Source organism: Hemiscyllium ocellatum, chromosome 2 (genome assembly GCF_020745735.1).
Source record: "Hemiscyllium ocellatum isolate sHemOce1 chromosome 2, sHemOce1.pat.X.cur, whole genome shotgun sequence".
NCBI lineage: Eukaryota > Metazoa > Chordata > Chondrichthyes > Orectolobiformes > Hemiscylliidae > Hemiscyllium > Hemiscyllium ocellatum.
The window spans coordinates 93,059,509-93,075,037 of record NC_083402.1 but is presented as its reverse complement, the minus strand read 5'-3'; the positions used below and the strand labels follow the sequence as shown (position 1 = coordinate 93,075,037).

General features: G+C 41.0%; 1 protein-coding gene across 1 annotated transcript in view; it reads right to left on the bottom strand.

Annotated features, from left to right (window-relative positions):
- Nucleotides 1-223: 223 nt before the first annotated feature.
- Nucleotides 224-15,529, bottom strand: part of lrrc2 (leucine rich repeat containing 2) — a 60,229-nt gene continuing 44,923 nt past the window's right edge. Inside the window, exons 6-8 of the mRNA XM_060845323.1 lie at nt 9,192-9,344; nt 2,979-3,106; nt 224-412 (exon numbers count right to left, since the gene is read on the bottom strand). Coding sequence (XP_060701306.1) covers nt 363-412; nt 2,979-3,106; nt 9,192-9,344 — 331 coding nt within the window. The 3' untranslated portion in view covers nt 224-362. The remainder of the gene's footprint in view (nt 413-2,978; nt 3,107-9,191; nt 9,345-15,529) is intronic.

The window sequence follows — 15,529 nt, the reverse complement described above, 5'->3', positions numbered from 1 at the left end:
ATGCATGGTTATTCATGACCTTTCTTCTATAACAAAAGTAACTATTGTACGTTCATGTTAGAAATATCCAGATTGTAATATTATTGCTCATCTTTTTCATTTGGTCATGTAATCATCTGAACATTTACTTCAATCAACAAATCACCTCTGGTCAGTCTCGGAAATGTGCCAGAATTAAAAGTCAACCTACATATGGCAATGTGAATATCTAACTGTCCTCTAAACCCTTAAATCAGATCGATATTTGTTCTCATATCTCACTGCTAACTTGCTTATGTCATTTTCCTAGTAGATTGGATAGATTCTTCACAAAGTGTCACCAAGTTTCATTCTCTTCAGATCCACAATTTTGGTAGTGTATGTTAGAGCTGTAGGCTTAGAGATACCCTTGTAGTATAAGCAGGAGCTGTTTCTGAAGCAAGGAAAAGAAAGATTGTTTTATTTTATTGATAAATAGTCATAGAATTCCTACAGTGTGAAAACAGGCCATTTGGCCCATCAAGTGCACACCAACCCTCTGAACAGCATCCCACCAAAGACCCACCCCAGTACTCTATCCCTGCATTTCCCATAGCTAATCCACCCATCCTGCACATCCCTGGACACTATAGCAATTTAGCATGGCCAACCCACCTAACATGTATATCTTTGAATTATGGGAGGAAACGAGAGCACTAGGAGGAAACCCACGCAGACATGAAGAGAATGTCCAAACTCCACACAGACAGTCACCCAAGGATAGAATCAAACCAAGCTCCTTGGTGCTGTGAGGCACCAGTGCTAACCACTGAGCCACCATGCTAGTGTAACCTGGTTATAGGTAATTTTAACTGCTGCGCCAAAAAGCTGGTGGATTAGATTACCTTGACTTTTATAGAACACACCCAATTTCATTCTCTGAAAGGTCACAACTTGAAGAATAATTTAGTCAGGTTGGAGCCTAGGTATTTGGTGGTAACACACTTTGGGTCTTGCAAAATGCCTGTCCACCATCTACAAGGCACCAGTCAGGAGTGAGAATGAATATTGGCCTTGATGAATGGAACTCTCACAACACAAAAAAAAACTTAACACCATCCAGGACGAGGCAGCTAACTTGATTGGCACTCTACCTACAATCATCAACGTATGTTCTCTTCGCCATCAATGCACAGTGGCTGCAGTATGTAACCATCTATGCACCCCAGCAACTCATCAGGGCTCCTTTCTAAACAAAATAAAACAAAGAAATGCGGATGCTAGAAATCAGAAACAAAACCAGAAATTGCTGAAAAAACTCAGTAGGTCTGGCAGCTTGTGTGGAAATTCTGAGTTAATGTTTCAGGTGCAGTGACACTTTTTCAGAATTGACTGGAGCTAGAAAAATATTGGTATACAGTATATGCTAAAGATCAGGTGAGGAATAAATGATAAATGAAGAAGGAGCCCAGCGGTCTGGTGTTGGGGGTTGGGGTAAGGACATTAGAGAAAATGCCCAGGCCCTAAAATTATTGACCTCAATATTGAGTCCGGAAAGCTGCCCTGCAAAGGTACTAATCCTTGTCATTATACAGGCTGTTACCACAACCAATTCATTGTCACTACTAATGGTCCCTGTTAACAGCTATTAATTCTCTTAGGCTGACCTTTACCCATTCCTTTATCTATCCATCTGTTGTTCTTTCTCTCTCTGGGGTCTCCTTCTCCCCACCCTACCACATCTTTTATTTCCCACGTCCCCCCCCGCCAGCCCACCTTCAGCATACGTACCAACTTTCCCCCACCTACAATCAGTTCTGAAGAACGCTCATTGTACCCGAAATTTTAACACTGCTTTTTCTCCACAGATGTTGCTAGACCTGCTGAGATTTTTTCCAGCAATTTCTGTTTTTGTTTTCCTCGTGCCATCCACCATGTAGAATAGGCAAATGACTGAGAACACCACCATTTGCAAGTTTCTCTGCAAACAGCATATTATCCTTTAATATGTGACTGGGTCAAAATCTGGAATTCCTGGTATACCCACACTTCAAGGACTGCAGCAAGTCAAGAGGACAGCTCTTCACCATCTTCTCATGGGCAGTTCTGGAAGTACTATGAATATTGGCTAAGCCAGAAATTTCAATATACCATGAACAAATAAAAAGGAGAATTCCCAGGAACAGAAAATTATAGGACTTACTTTTCTCGCACCATCCAATTCTTTTTAGCTCTGGTGATGATAAACCTCTTCTTCAAAATTAGTCTTTACTTAGTTTTTCAATTTAAAAATGTCCCCAATTTGCATACAAATGAACAGAACTGCTCCAGCAAAACTGTGATCTGGATCTTCAGCCTTTGTGAGACAGGCTCTGAGACAGATAGGCAATAAAATTAGTGCTATTGGCTAATGTGCCAATTCTCCAGTACTTCTTTATTTTTTGGCTATTGTTGTATAGCCGTTCTTTCAAAGTTGCCTGTCTGCCTGCAGTCATTAGGTGTCTGATTAAGACCAATTGATGTAGTTAACTGAGATATTCCAATTTGTCTCCAGAGTCCTGCAAGCGGTGCCAGCCAGCTCAGGAACCTGTAGATGGGCACCTGATGGCTGGCCAGGGGACGAGCACTCCAGGCAGGTCTGTGAGTAACCATGTGCTACTTATAGAGGATTCCCATCTTCTACTCTACTGTGCCGCACAGGCTTGTGATTTTAAAAAATGGAAAGGGAGGAACTCCATACTAAATTGCCTTCTCCCTCTTATTTGCCTTTCACTGCAATCTGCTGTTTCTTTCAAGATTGGCCCTTCAGATTCAAGTGAACATATCCACTGACTACCATTTGGTTGCCCCAAGGAAATTCAAAGGTGAACAACTGTTTCCATCCAGGGACAGGTTTGGAGCCCAAAAAGAGTTTCAACCTCTGCTTCTGGCCATGGAGGGAAAGCCAGCTGTTCATCTTTATATCATTATGTCCCTTTGCTGTTGTAAGGAATGAATTTTAAAGATACTCCAGTAGTTACCTCTCTCTTCCAAATCCTTAAAATACATTTGCATCAAGTCTTTTTCAAATTCTTCTTGGTCTTCATCATTTTCAAAGATTTCATTGAGCACCCAGTCTTCAAGCAGATTTTCCCTCAGATCAATATATCTGTTAATAGGAAAAAGAGATTTAATCCATCCTTTTTGTGTTACATTGACCTTTTATTCAGGACACTGAGCACTTCTTTTTGCAAACTGCTGAGTTTTAGGAAATATATCTGAGATCACTGTCTGACTGTTTGCCCTCCATTAACTGGCAACAAGGGATTTTCAACCACTATTTTTATCAATACAATTGATAGAGGGGGCCTCCATTTAATATCATGGCCATTTTTTTATTCACTAGTGAGACACGGGTGCTGCTGGCTGGCCAGCATTTATTGCCTGACCCGAGTTGCACTTGAGAAGGTGGTGGTGTCCATGTATTGTAGGTAGACCCGCAATACTTTTAGGAAGGAAATTCCAGGATGTTAACCTAGTGACAGTGAAAGGGAAGGAACCATGATGTATTTCCACATCAAGATGATGAGCGGCACCATTGCAGCTGGTGAAAGTACCATATATCTGCTGCCCTTATCCTTCTAGATGGAAGTGGTTGTGGATTTGGAAGGTGTTGTCTCTGGCAAATTTCTACAGTGCATGTTGTAGATGCGACACATAGCTGCTACTAAGCATGAGTAGTGTAGAGAGTGGATACTTGTGGATTTGGTGCCAATCAAATGAGCTGCTTTGTCATAGATGGTATCAAGCTCATTGAGAGTAGTTGGAGCTGCACTCATCCAGGCAAATGGGGAATATTCCATAACACTCCTAACTTGTGTGTACTAGGATGGACAGGCTTTGGGGAGTCAGGAGGCGAGTTACTCACCGCAGTATTCCTAACCTCTGCCCTGCTCTTGTAGCCACTGTATTGATCTGATAAGTCCAGTAGAGTTTCTGCTCAATGGTAAACCCAAGGGTATTGTCAGTGGGGGGTTCAGTGATGGTACCATCATTGAATGTTGGCGGGCTGTGGTTAAATTGTTTCATGTTCGAGATGGTGATTGTTTTATATGATGTGACTTTCAATAGTACTGTTTTAACACTTTATTAAATTTGTTAGCTCCAGGAACTGGATTTGAGTCACAACCCAATGACCAAAAAGCAGAACTGTTGTCAAATGAGCTGTAAACTATATCATTGGTAAATCCTTCCATAGAAATATAAAAGATGGAGCAGGAGTAGGTTATTCATCCCCTCAAATCTGCTCAGCCATTCAATATGATCATAGCTGATCATCTAACGCAATACTTTAATCGCACCACACCCCCCATATCTCTTGATTCCTTGGCCAGAAAAGCTACATCTAAATCTGTCTTGAAAACACAAAGTTTTGGCTTTAACCACTGACTGTGGTAGTGAATTCCACAGGCTCACCACTCTCTGGTGAAAACTCTTCTCACCTCTTTCCTAAAAGAATTATCCCTTACCTTAAACTATGACTCTTGGTTCTAGAGTTCTCCACCGTTGGGAACATCCTTCCTGTATGTAATCTGTTCAGTCCTGTTAGTGTTTAATAGTTTAATGAGTGGTCCCCTTATTCGTCTGAACTCCAGTGAATACAATCATAACTGACTCTATCCCTCCCATACATCAGTCCTGGCATCCCAGAAATCAATTTAATTAACCTCCGTGTATTCTCTATTGCAAGAACACCTTTCCTCAGAGTCCAAAACGGCACACAATATTGCAGGTGTGACCTCAACAGTATCCTGTATAATTGTAGCAAGACATCCTTGTTCCTGCACTTAAATCCTCTTGTTATGAAGGTCAGTATACAGTTTGCCTTCTTTACTGCGTGCTGTACCTGCCGCTTACTTTCAGTGACTGGTGGATGAGGACATGCATGTCTTGTGCCCCACCCTTAATTTATAGCCATTCAATTAATAATCTGACTTCATATATTTGTTACCAACGTGGATAACCTCACATTTACCAACATTATACTACATCTGCCATGCATCTGCCCACTCACTGCCTAAATCTCACTGCAACCTCTATGTATCCTCCTTGCAACGCACCCTTCCATGCATCTTTCTATCATCTTGTAAAAGGAGGAGATGGCCTTCAGCTATTATCACTGGACAATTAACCCAGAGACCCTGCCAATGTTCTCAGGACTCAGGTTTTAGTCCTGCTATGGCAGATGGTGGAATTTGAAATCAATTCATATCTAGATTTAGGAGTCTAATGATGACCATGAAACCATGTTGATTGTTAGAAAAAAAAATCTGGTTCATTACTGTCCTTTAGGGAAATAAACTGCTATCTTTACTTGGTCTGGCCTACATGTGACTCCAAACCCACAACAATGTGGTTGACACTTAACTGCCCTCTGGGCAATTAGGGATAGGTAATAAATGCTTGCCTGGCCAGTGACACCCACAACATATGAATGGACTTCTTTAAAAATCATCTCTGGCACCTAGTTTTGGTCTTCCCCACTAGTGGACTCATCATTTCTGCAACTGCCCTATCAAACCATTCCAATTTTTTTTTAAACATATGTATTACTTCACCTCTCAGCTTTCCTTTTTTAGAGGAGGAAGTCCCATCAGAATAATTTTTTCCCAATATAACTTTTCAGTTGTGATGCCATCCTAGTTAATCTTTTGTGCACATTCTTTCGTGTTTGTATTGCGGAAAACTTAAGAATGCAAACCCAGGAAAACCCCAGCAATTATACATCTGATCTCACGTGAGAATTGTGCATCCAATTCTGTGTACCACACTTTGGAAAGGATATGAAGTTCTTAGAAACGCTATGGAAAAGATTCACAAGAATTGTTCCAGGGATGAGGAACATCATCATGTGAAAAGGTTCTCTTCTTTGATAAAAAGATTGAGTAGATTTGATTGAGGTACTCAAAGTCATCAGGGGTACGGACAGGGTGGATAGAGATCATTTGTTTCCGTAGGTGGTTGCATGATTTAAAGTTATTGGCAAACAGCAATGGTGATATGGGGAAACAAATTAAAGGGTGTTTATGATCAGGAATACACTGCTTGAAAGTGTGCAAGAGACAGATTTAATCAAAACATCCAAAATGTAATTGAATAATTATCTGAAAAAAATACATGTACAAGGCTACAGTTAAAAGCCAGGAGAAGCCTTTAGGTGAGTTGCTCTGACACAGACACTGAAAGACATGATAGGAGAAACGGCATCCTCTTCTGTCACCATTCTCTGATTTTGTGTCTAAAAAAAATGTCATAGCTGTTTTAAAACCTCAAACATCGGAAACAAAGAATATTCCTGATTATCTGCCTAATTTGCAATGTTTGATCAGATGCAATAATCTTGTTTAACTTTTGTCCCTCCATCTCAGCATTTTCAGGTCATTTTTGTTGGAGGAGTGGACAGAATTAAATTCTGTCAGAGTCTTTGATTCAGGGACCCTGGGGAAAAAGAAGTAGAGTCCCACATAGTGAAAGACAGGAAGACAGCAGCTGTTGTGGACAGCATGGGTAAAGGTTGCTTTCTGATCACTACTTTCTTAAAATTGAAAGAGACAGGACTGGTAAAGATTGAAGGAATGCACGATTTATCTTAACATAGCTAGGAGAAGCAGTCACTAAGGTGGGCATTCTGTTGAAAGTTGGTTCTGGGGTGCTCAGCAGAATGTTAGAAATAACTTTTGATGGATACTCAACTTTACAAATCTCCAAAATGGAGAGAAGCAAGCCTTTTAGAAGGTAATTATAACTTTGAACTTGTTTTGATAAAGAATACACATATATGGAGAGTATGCCATGAATCTAAAAGGGATATCTTTCTGTAGTTTAGTGAATCATTTACCTACTAATTATTTTTGATTCATAGTGATTCTTGTTTGCTTGTTATAGTAAAAGTTTTAAAACATGAAATCTGGTTGTGTGATCCTTTGAGCCAGTCACAGGGCCTGATGAAGGGCTTTTGCCTAAAACGTCAATTTTCATGCTCCTTGGATGCTACCTGGCCTGTAGTGTTTTTCCAGCACCACACTCTCGACTTTACAAATTATTGGCTTGGCTGGGAAATTGGTTAAGTGGCAGGCAACATAAATTGGCACTGTGCAACCAGTGATCTTCCACATAGATTTTCAAGAATGATACCTAGGGGTTAAGTGATGAAGAGAGGTTTCACAAATTTGGTCTGATTTCTCTAAAATTTAGAAGTTAAGGAGTAATCTGATTGCAGTCTTCAACGTATTAACAGAAAAAGACAGGCTGGAAAAATATAAACTATTTTCACTGGTTTGAGATTTTAGACCCAGGGAGCATAGAATTAGGACCATACCATTTAGGAAATATGTTAGGAATTACCTCTACCCAAAAAGTGTGGTAGATGTTTGGAACAAAAAATGATGTTGCCGGAAAAGCTCAGCAGGTCTGGCAGCATCTGTGAAGACAAATCAGAACTGGGTTCCTCAAAACCAAAATATTAGCTCTGATTTCTCTACACAGATGCTGCCAGACCTGCTGAGCGTTTCCAACTTCTGTTTTGTTTCTGATTTACAGCACCCGTACTTCTTTGGTAGATATTTGGAACTCACTTCCACAATCAACAGTGGATGCTGGATTAGCTGTTAATTTTAAATCTGAGATAGATCATTTTTTGTTAAGCAAACGTGTTAAGAGCTAAGGGCCAAATTTGGTATTTAGAGTTAGGCCACAGAGCAGCCATGGTCTCATTGAATGGTGGAACAGGCTGAAGGGGGTGATTGGCCTACACCTGGTCTGATGCTCGTACATGGCCTGAACTTTCATGAAGATAAAGAGGCTCAATTCTAGCCCATGAACCTAGCACATACATGTTTTTTGTTTGTGGAGGCAGGGGGTAGGGGGGGTGGGGGGGGGGGGGGGGGGGGGAGGGGAAGGGGTGGATTTGCTAGTGAAATAGGTGAAGGTGGTAGCTATCATATCCATGGTAAATGAGAACAACTGCCAGGTCTTAATTTTGCTCAAAAGGTGTGCAATAAATGGGCTTGGCTATTGGATTCTTTGGTAATAGGGTTTAGGGTGTAGGTTTGCTCACTGAGCTGTAGGTTTGATATCCAGACGTTTCGTTACCTGGCTAAGCAACATCATCAGTGGCAACCTCCAAGTGAAGCGAAGCTGTTGTCTCCTGCTTTCTATTTATGTTTGTGCTGGATGGGGTTCCTGGGGTTTGTGGTGATGTCAAACCTTCACAAACCTTGCATAGGGTATGCTTTTGTAAATTCCTTTGGATTTATCCACAGACATCTTTGAATGTATTGGTAAGTTCCATTTTGGGATTGGTAAAAGTGAACATGAATATGTGTAGCTATGGATAAATTGTCAAACTTTTAAGGCAATTGTTAAGTTGTCAAGGGAATATTTCAAACCTTCAAATCATTCAAATCCCCTACATTGTAAATTTTGAAAAACTGCAGCTTAGAAAAATCAATCCCTACTATTTCACTTCACACAAGTTGCCATAAGTCTGAGGGCTTTCATTGAAAGATTTTGCTGCATGATCGATTTTCCATCATATCATAATTACGGTGGGATCTCTGTCAGTTCACAATTTGTTCGATATCTTGAAGTCTTTGAAGTGGGCTATGATTACAAATACTTGTTTTTGAAAGGGATTAAGTAGTTGAAGGAACTTAAATATTGTTAATGGTTTTTTTTATCAATGTATGTGTTTTTAAAATTTCAAATTTCAAATTTCTCAATAGGCACTTGGAAATCTACCTAATTTCTTCTCACCATGGGTTCTAGGGTTTCTTAGGTATGCCCATGTTAAATATTGGGTGATTTGGCAGTTCACATGAGCTTGCTGTAAATTAGCATAGAGACTATAAGGAACTATTATGGTGGGTGGACAGGCATAAGTTGGCATGGAGGGTGTCAGGGACTATGGGCTTGTGTGGACAGCATCAGTTGGCATGAGTTAGCATGGATCAGCAATATAACACGCAACTTATGGTGTTAGGAGTATATTAATGAAACTGGTACCACTTTTATCCTTGACATGAACAAATCCATAAGTCAGTCATGCAGTCTCATTATGAACACAAAGAAATACAAGACTATTCATCTCTTACAGTTGAAGATGAAATGGTGACTGAATCAAAATTGAAAACTGGAGATAGTGTTTAAATATAAATTTTAAAAACGGAAAGAAAAACATTGAATTCAGCACTTACTTTAAATTGGGGTCAGTTGTCAGAGAAGTTGGCAATTTCTTTATGTCATCGCCACTGACAACTAGTACCTTTAGTTTATTCATTCTGCACAAGACTTTGGGCAGATAGGTCAGCTTGTTCTTCTGAAGGTACAGGGACTCTAGCTCAGCAAGTCTGCAAATTATAAAAATAGCACACAAGGGTTTCAAATATTATTTTCAAAATATTTGTATCTAGATTTGTTAATGGCTTACAACGTATTTTAACCCTTAAGATTTTGATGTCAGTTTTGAAATTACATTGCAGTGGCAATATGCAGTGACTAGATGCTGTGCCTCCAAGAAAGGTTTTAGAAAGAAATGGTTAATTCATAATCGTTAAACCTGCTGTTTGTGTGTTTTGGCCCAGGCAAGGAATGTGATGGATGCATGGGCAGAATTTCTAATGAATTGCGTCTTCAAAGAGCAGATTAGCTATGAAGAAACTATTTTTTCTCAAGGTTTAGAACTAGGGCATCAGGACCAAATTAGCAAGCATTTTTCACATTAAAGGTAATATATATCCAGAACATTTTTCTGACTCCAGATGGATCACAAAATAGGAAGCTAGTATTCTAGATGAAACAAGCAGGAACCATAACTGAATAGTTAAATCTTTTGAGACAGTTTCAATTTAATCAGTTTTAAGACCTTGAGACTATACTTACATTCTTTATTTTGAAGCATATGCCATGGACATTCTATCTATTGGTATTAATCAGTAACTTGCCCAACTAATCCTTCTTTAATGGATCTTTGGAGGCTGCTCAGTAAATGGTCAGAAAGGTCTTTTATTATCATTTATGCAGAGTCAGGAGAATTGTGAAGTATGTGAAAGGTGGTAAAAACAAGATAGAGTGACAGCGCTAGGAGGGTTTTAGTTGAAGAAACAGAAATGGGGCATACAAGATATTTTGTTTAAGAAAGCAGAATAATAAGAAGCAGAGTTTAGAAGCTTATTTTAGCAATGAACAAGTCGCGAAATAATCTGGGGGCAAATAAAGTTTGCTTGTGACTGTAGTGGTTAGTAGGCAGGATCAAGAGGGCTTTTACTCAGAGTTACAGGATATGATTCAGCAGAAGCTTGAAAAACGACATGAAATTCTGTGTGGGGGAAGCATTGGAATGTAGCTTTGGGATTAAGACACTGGCAGAGAAGTGCTGGATGCAGATGGAAGGTCAAACTGGATGTAGCATCATGGAGTTTGCAGTGATGAATTGGGGTAGCGCAAACAAATGGATGTTGGATGTGGATTTTGTGGGAGGGGAGTCTAAGGGTGTGGCAGCACCAGAAAGACAATGGTAAGGCATCTGAGGCTGATTGATGCCAAAAGATATTGTGATATACTGTTGTTAGTTGCTCAATTAAAGGTTTTTTTATGGAGTTGGATTGGCAGTGAGTTTAAAATATTGAGTACTTGGCACAAGGCTGGAACTACCTCTAATTGAGTGAGAAATAGTTCAAAAAAAGGTTATATGTTTTCTGAAAACAGAATATAGATCAAACAGATTCACTTCATACAGAATCTTTAGAGGAAGCTGTTGATTTATCAATCTGGAAAGAATTTGAACGGGAAGTTGAAATGCCATGCAACATGGTACCAACCTCAAAAATGTACCCTCAAGGATCAATTGATGGGAAGGTCCCTGCATTGCAGTTTCTATTGTATTTGCATATAAAGCCATGTAGTATTAGATAGGTGCATAAATCACATTGTTTGTGTTCTCTGCTATTTTGCATATGAATTGAGCTCTAATGAGCCTAATATATGGTCAGTACACCGAGTTCAGCTGATGGAATCATTTTAGATCTTTTAGATAGCACTGTCAGCATTGACACCCCGTAGGCTTCAGGATCCCCTAATGCATCAAACCAGAGCTTTGAGGGGAACTGAATTATGACTCCAAAAATAATTTCTCCTTGAAGTTTTTCATGAGGGAGAACACCTTGGAGGGCTCATCCAGCAAGGCTATATGGTAGAGCTCAAAAATCAGATGATGCAATAATCTTTTGTGGGATTGGACTACATCCCTCCCAATAGCCAGTAGCTATCAGTACAACAGATATGTGGATAGATTATGAAAAATGTGGGTGATTTTAACTTTCCCTGTAATGATTGTGATTTACTTGGTGCTCAGGTCTCAGATAGGGTGGAATTTGTTATTCCTGTGAAAATTAAGGATGAAGATGGCAAGATTCAGGAACCTTGCATGACAAGAGAAATGGAGAGTTTAGTCAAGAAGGTAAAAGGAGGTATATGTAAGGTTTAGGAAACTGAAGACAGACAGAGACTTCAAAGAATACAAAAATAGCAGGAAAGAACTCAAACAAGGAAATGAGCAGGCTAAGAGGCAGCATGAAATTTCTTTGGCAAACAGAAATAAAGGAACATCCCAAGGTATTTTATACATATATAATTAAGGAGAAAGAGAGTAGCGAGGGAATGGGTTGGTCTACTGAAGGGCAAAGGAGGCAATTTATGAATGTAGAGACAAAAAAACTACAGATGCTGGAATCCAAGATAGACAAGCAAGAGGCTGAAAGAACACAACAAATCAGGCAGCAGCAGGAAGTGGAGAAGCCAATGTTTCGGGTGTAACCCTTCTTAAAGACTGGAAGTGGGTGTAAGGGGATCTGTAGGGGGGTTGGGAGAGGGCTTTGGATGGGGAGAAGAGTGAAGTAGTGAAATAGTGATAGGTGAACGCAGGTGGAGGGTATGGCCTGGTTGGTTGATGAGTGGAATGAATCCAGTTGGGAGCTGGAAGGAAGGGTCAGTCAGAGGAGTGGAAGGAAAGAGGAGGGACTGGAAAGAGAGTCAGAGGATGTGAAGGGAGCTTATTTGAAATTGCACAATTCAATGTTGAGTCCTCCAGGCTGTAGATTTCCCAGGTGGAAGATAATGCAGTCTGATTCACTGTGGCAATGGAGGAGGGTGAGGATGGTCATATCAGAGACGGTGTGGGAAGGGGAATCGAAATGGGTAGTGACAGGGAAGTCAGGTTGGCCCCTGCGGACCTGCCTGAGATACTCGGTGAAAGGTACCCTTAGTTTACATCAGGAGCATTGGATACAATTTATGAATGTATCTAGAGGAAGTGGCTGAGGTCTCTAATGATTATTTTGCTTCGATGTTCACAAAGCAGAAGGACATAGAGCCATAGAAATGTACAGCACGGAAACAAACCCTTCAGTCCAACTCATCCATGCTGACCAGATATCCCAATTTAACCTAGTCCCACTTGCCAGCAGCTTGTCCATATCCCTCCTAACCCTTCCTATTCATATACCCTTCCAGGTGCCTTTTAAATGTTGCAATTGTACTAGTTCTGTTCGCCGACCTGGGAGTTTTTCTTGCAAACGTTTCGTCCCCTTTCTAGGTGACATCTTCAGTGCTTGGGAGCCTCCTGTGAAGTGCTTCTGTGCTAATTCCTCTGGCATTTATACTGGTTTGAATCTGCCGCTTCCGGTTATCAGTAGCTGTCCGCTGCAGTGGCCGGTATATAGGGTCTATGTCAATGTGTCTGTTGATCGAATTCGTGGATGAGTGCCATGCTTCTAGGAATTCACTGGCTGTTCTCTGTTTGGCCTGTCCTATAATGGTGGTGTTGTCCCAATCAAATTCATGTTGTTTGTCATCTGAGTGTATGGCTACTAGGGATAACTGGTCGTGTCGTTTCGTGGCCAGTTGGTGTTCATGGATGCGGGTTGTTACCTGTCTTCCTGTTTGTCCTATGTAGTGTTTTGTGCAGTCCTTGCATGGGATTTTGTAAACCACGTTGGTTTTGCTCATGCTGGGTATCGGGTCCTTTGTTCTGATGAGTTGTTGTCTGAGAGTGGCTGTTGGTTTGTGTGCTGTTATGAGTCCTAGTGGTCGCAGCAGTCTGGCTGTCAGTTCTGAAATGCTCCTGATGTATGGAAGTGTGCCAGTCCTTTGGGTTGTGGCATGTCCTCATTTCGTTGTCTTTCCCTGAGGTATCTGTTAATGAAATTGCATGGGTATCCGTTTTTGGTGATTACCTTGTATAGGTGTTCTTCTTCCTCTTTTTGTAGTTCAGGTGTGCTGCAGTGTGTTGTGGCCCTTTTGAATAATGTCCTGATGCAACTTCGTTTGTGTGTGTTGGGGTGGTTGCTTTCATAGTCCAGGACTTGGTCTGTGTGTGTGACTTTTCTGTATACCTTCATGGTGAATTGTCCGTTCGGTGTTCTTTGTACCATCACGTCTAGGAATGGGAGCTGGTTGTCCTTTTCTTCGTCTCTCGTGAATCGGATTCCTGTGAGTGTGGCATTGATGATCCGGTGTGTGTTCTCTATGTCTGTATTTTTAATGATTACAAAGGTGTCGTCCACATATCTGACCCATAGTTTGGGTTGTAGTTGCGGTAAAACTGGTTTTTCTAACCTTTGCATAACTGCTTCTGCTATCAGTCCGGAGATCGGTGAGCCCATGGGTGTTCCGTTAATTTGTTCATATATCTGGTTGTTGAAAGTGAAGTGTGTTGTGAGGCACAGGTCTAGTAGTTTAAGTATGCCGTCTTTGTTAATAAGTTCAGTGTCCTGTTGTCTGTTATGTATGTCCAGCAAGTTGGATATTGTTTCGCTGGCTAAGGTTTTGTCAATAGAAGTGAACAGTGCCTTTACATTGAATGAGACCATGGTTTCTTCCTTGTCTATGCGTATATTTTTAATGCTGTCCAAACATTCTTGTGTTGGCTGTATAGAGTGTCTGGATCCGCTAACCAGGTGTTTCAGTTTCTGTTGTAGCTCTTTAGCCAGTTTGTGTGTTGGTGTTCCTGGTAGTGATACTATGGGTCTGAGTGGGATGTCTGGTTTGTGTACTTTAGGTAGTCCAAAGAATCTGGGGATGTTGTTGCTTTCCGGTTTCATTCTTTGTAGGTCCGACCTGGTTATCTGTCCGCTGTTTTGTAGGTTTCTCAGTGTGTTGTTTATCCTATTGGTGAGCTGTGGAGTGGGGTCAAACTCCCTCTTTTAGTAGGTGTTGGTATCTGCAAGTAGTTGTTCAGCTTTGTATATGTAGTCTGACTTTTCCAGTATAACTGAAAATGTGTTGCTGGTCAAAGCACAGCAGGCCAGGCAGCATCTCAGGAATAGAGAATTTGACGTTTCGCGCATAAGCCCTTCATTCCTGATGAAGGGCTTATGCTCGAAACGTCAAATTCTCTATTCCTGAGATGCTGCCTGGCCTGCTGTGCTTTGACCAGCAACACATTTTCAGCTGTGATCTCCAGCATCTGCAGACCTCATTTTTTTCCAGTATAACAGTCATTCTGCCTTTGTCTGCTGGTAGTATGATTATGGTCTTATCGTTTCTTAGTGATTTTAGTGCTTCTTTCTCCTTGGTGTTGAGGGTGTGTGTTTGTCTTTTCCTTGTTATCATAGGTACGATACTTTGTCTCACTCTTTGCTGTATCTCTTCTGTTAATCCATTGTTCCTGAGTGTGCATTCTAGTGCTGCTAGGAAGTCTGCTGTCTTGGCGTCCCTGTGGTTGTAGTTAAGTCCCTTGGCCAGTATTGTTCTTTGCGTGTCTGTGAGCTGTCTGTGGGAAAGGTTTTTAACCTAGGTGTGTGTTGTGGTGTCCTTTTTGTTGGGTGTTAGTTTGTCCATTTTTTCTTTTAGTGCCGTTTTTTTTGCGGTGTGTGGTCCTATTTTGTACGATAGTGATAGCTTGTTCTATGGTCCGGGTCCGGATCTCCGGACTGATAGCAGAAGCAGTTATGCAAAGGTTAGAAAAAACAGTTTTACCGCAACTACAACCCAAACTATGGATCAGATACGTGGATGACACCTTTGTAATCATTAAAAATACAGACATAGAGAACACACACCGGATCATCAATGCCACACTCACAGGAATCCGATTCACGAGAGACGAAGAAAAGGACAACCAGCTCCCATTCCTAGACGTGATGGTACAAAGAACACCGAACGGACAATTCACCATGAAGGTATACAGAAAAGCCACACACACAGACCAAGTCCTGAACTATGAAAGCAACCACCCCAACACACACAAACGAAGTTGCATCAGGACATTATTCAAAAGGGCCACAACACATTGCAGCACATCTGAACAACAAAACGAGGAAGAAGAACACCTATACAAGGTATTCAACAAAAACGGATACCCATGCAATTTCATTAACAGATGCCTCAGGGAAAGACAACGAAATGAGGACATGCCACAACCCAAAGGACTGGCCACACTCCCATACATCAGGAGCATTTCAGAACTGACAGCCAGACTGCTGCGACCACTAGGACTCATAACAGCACACAAACCAACAGCCACTCTCAGACAACA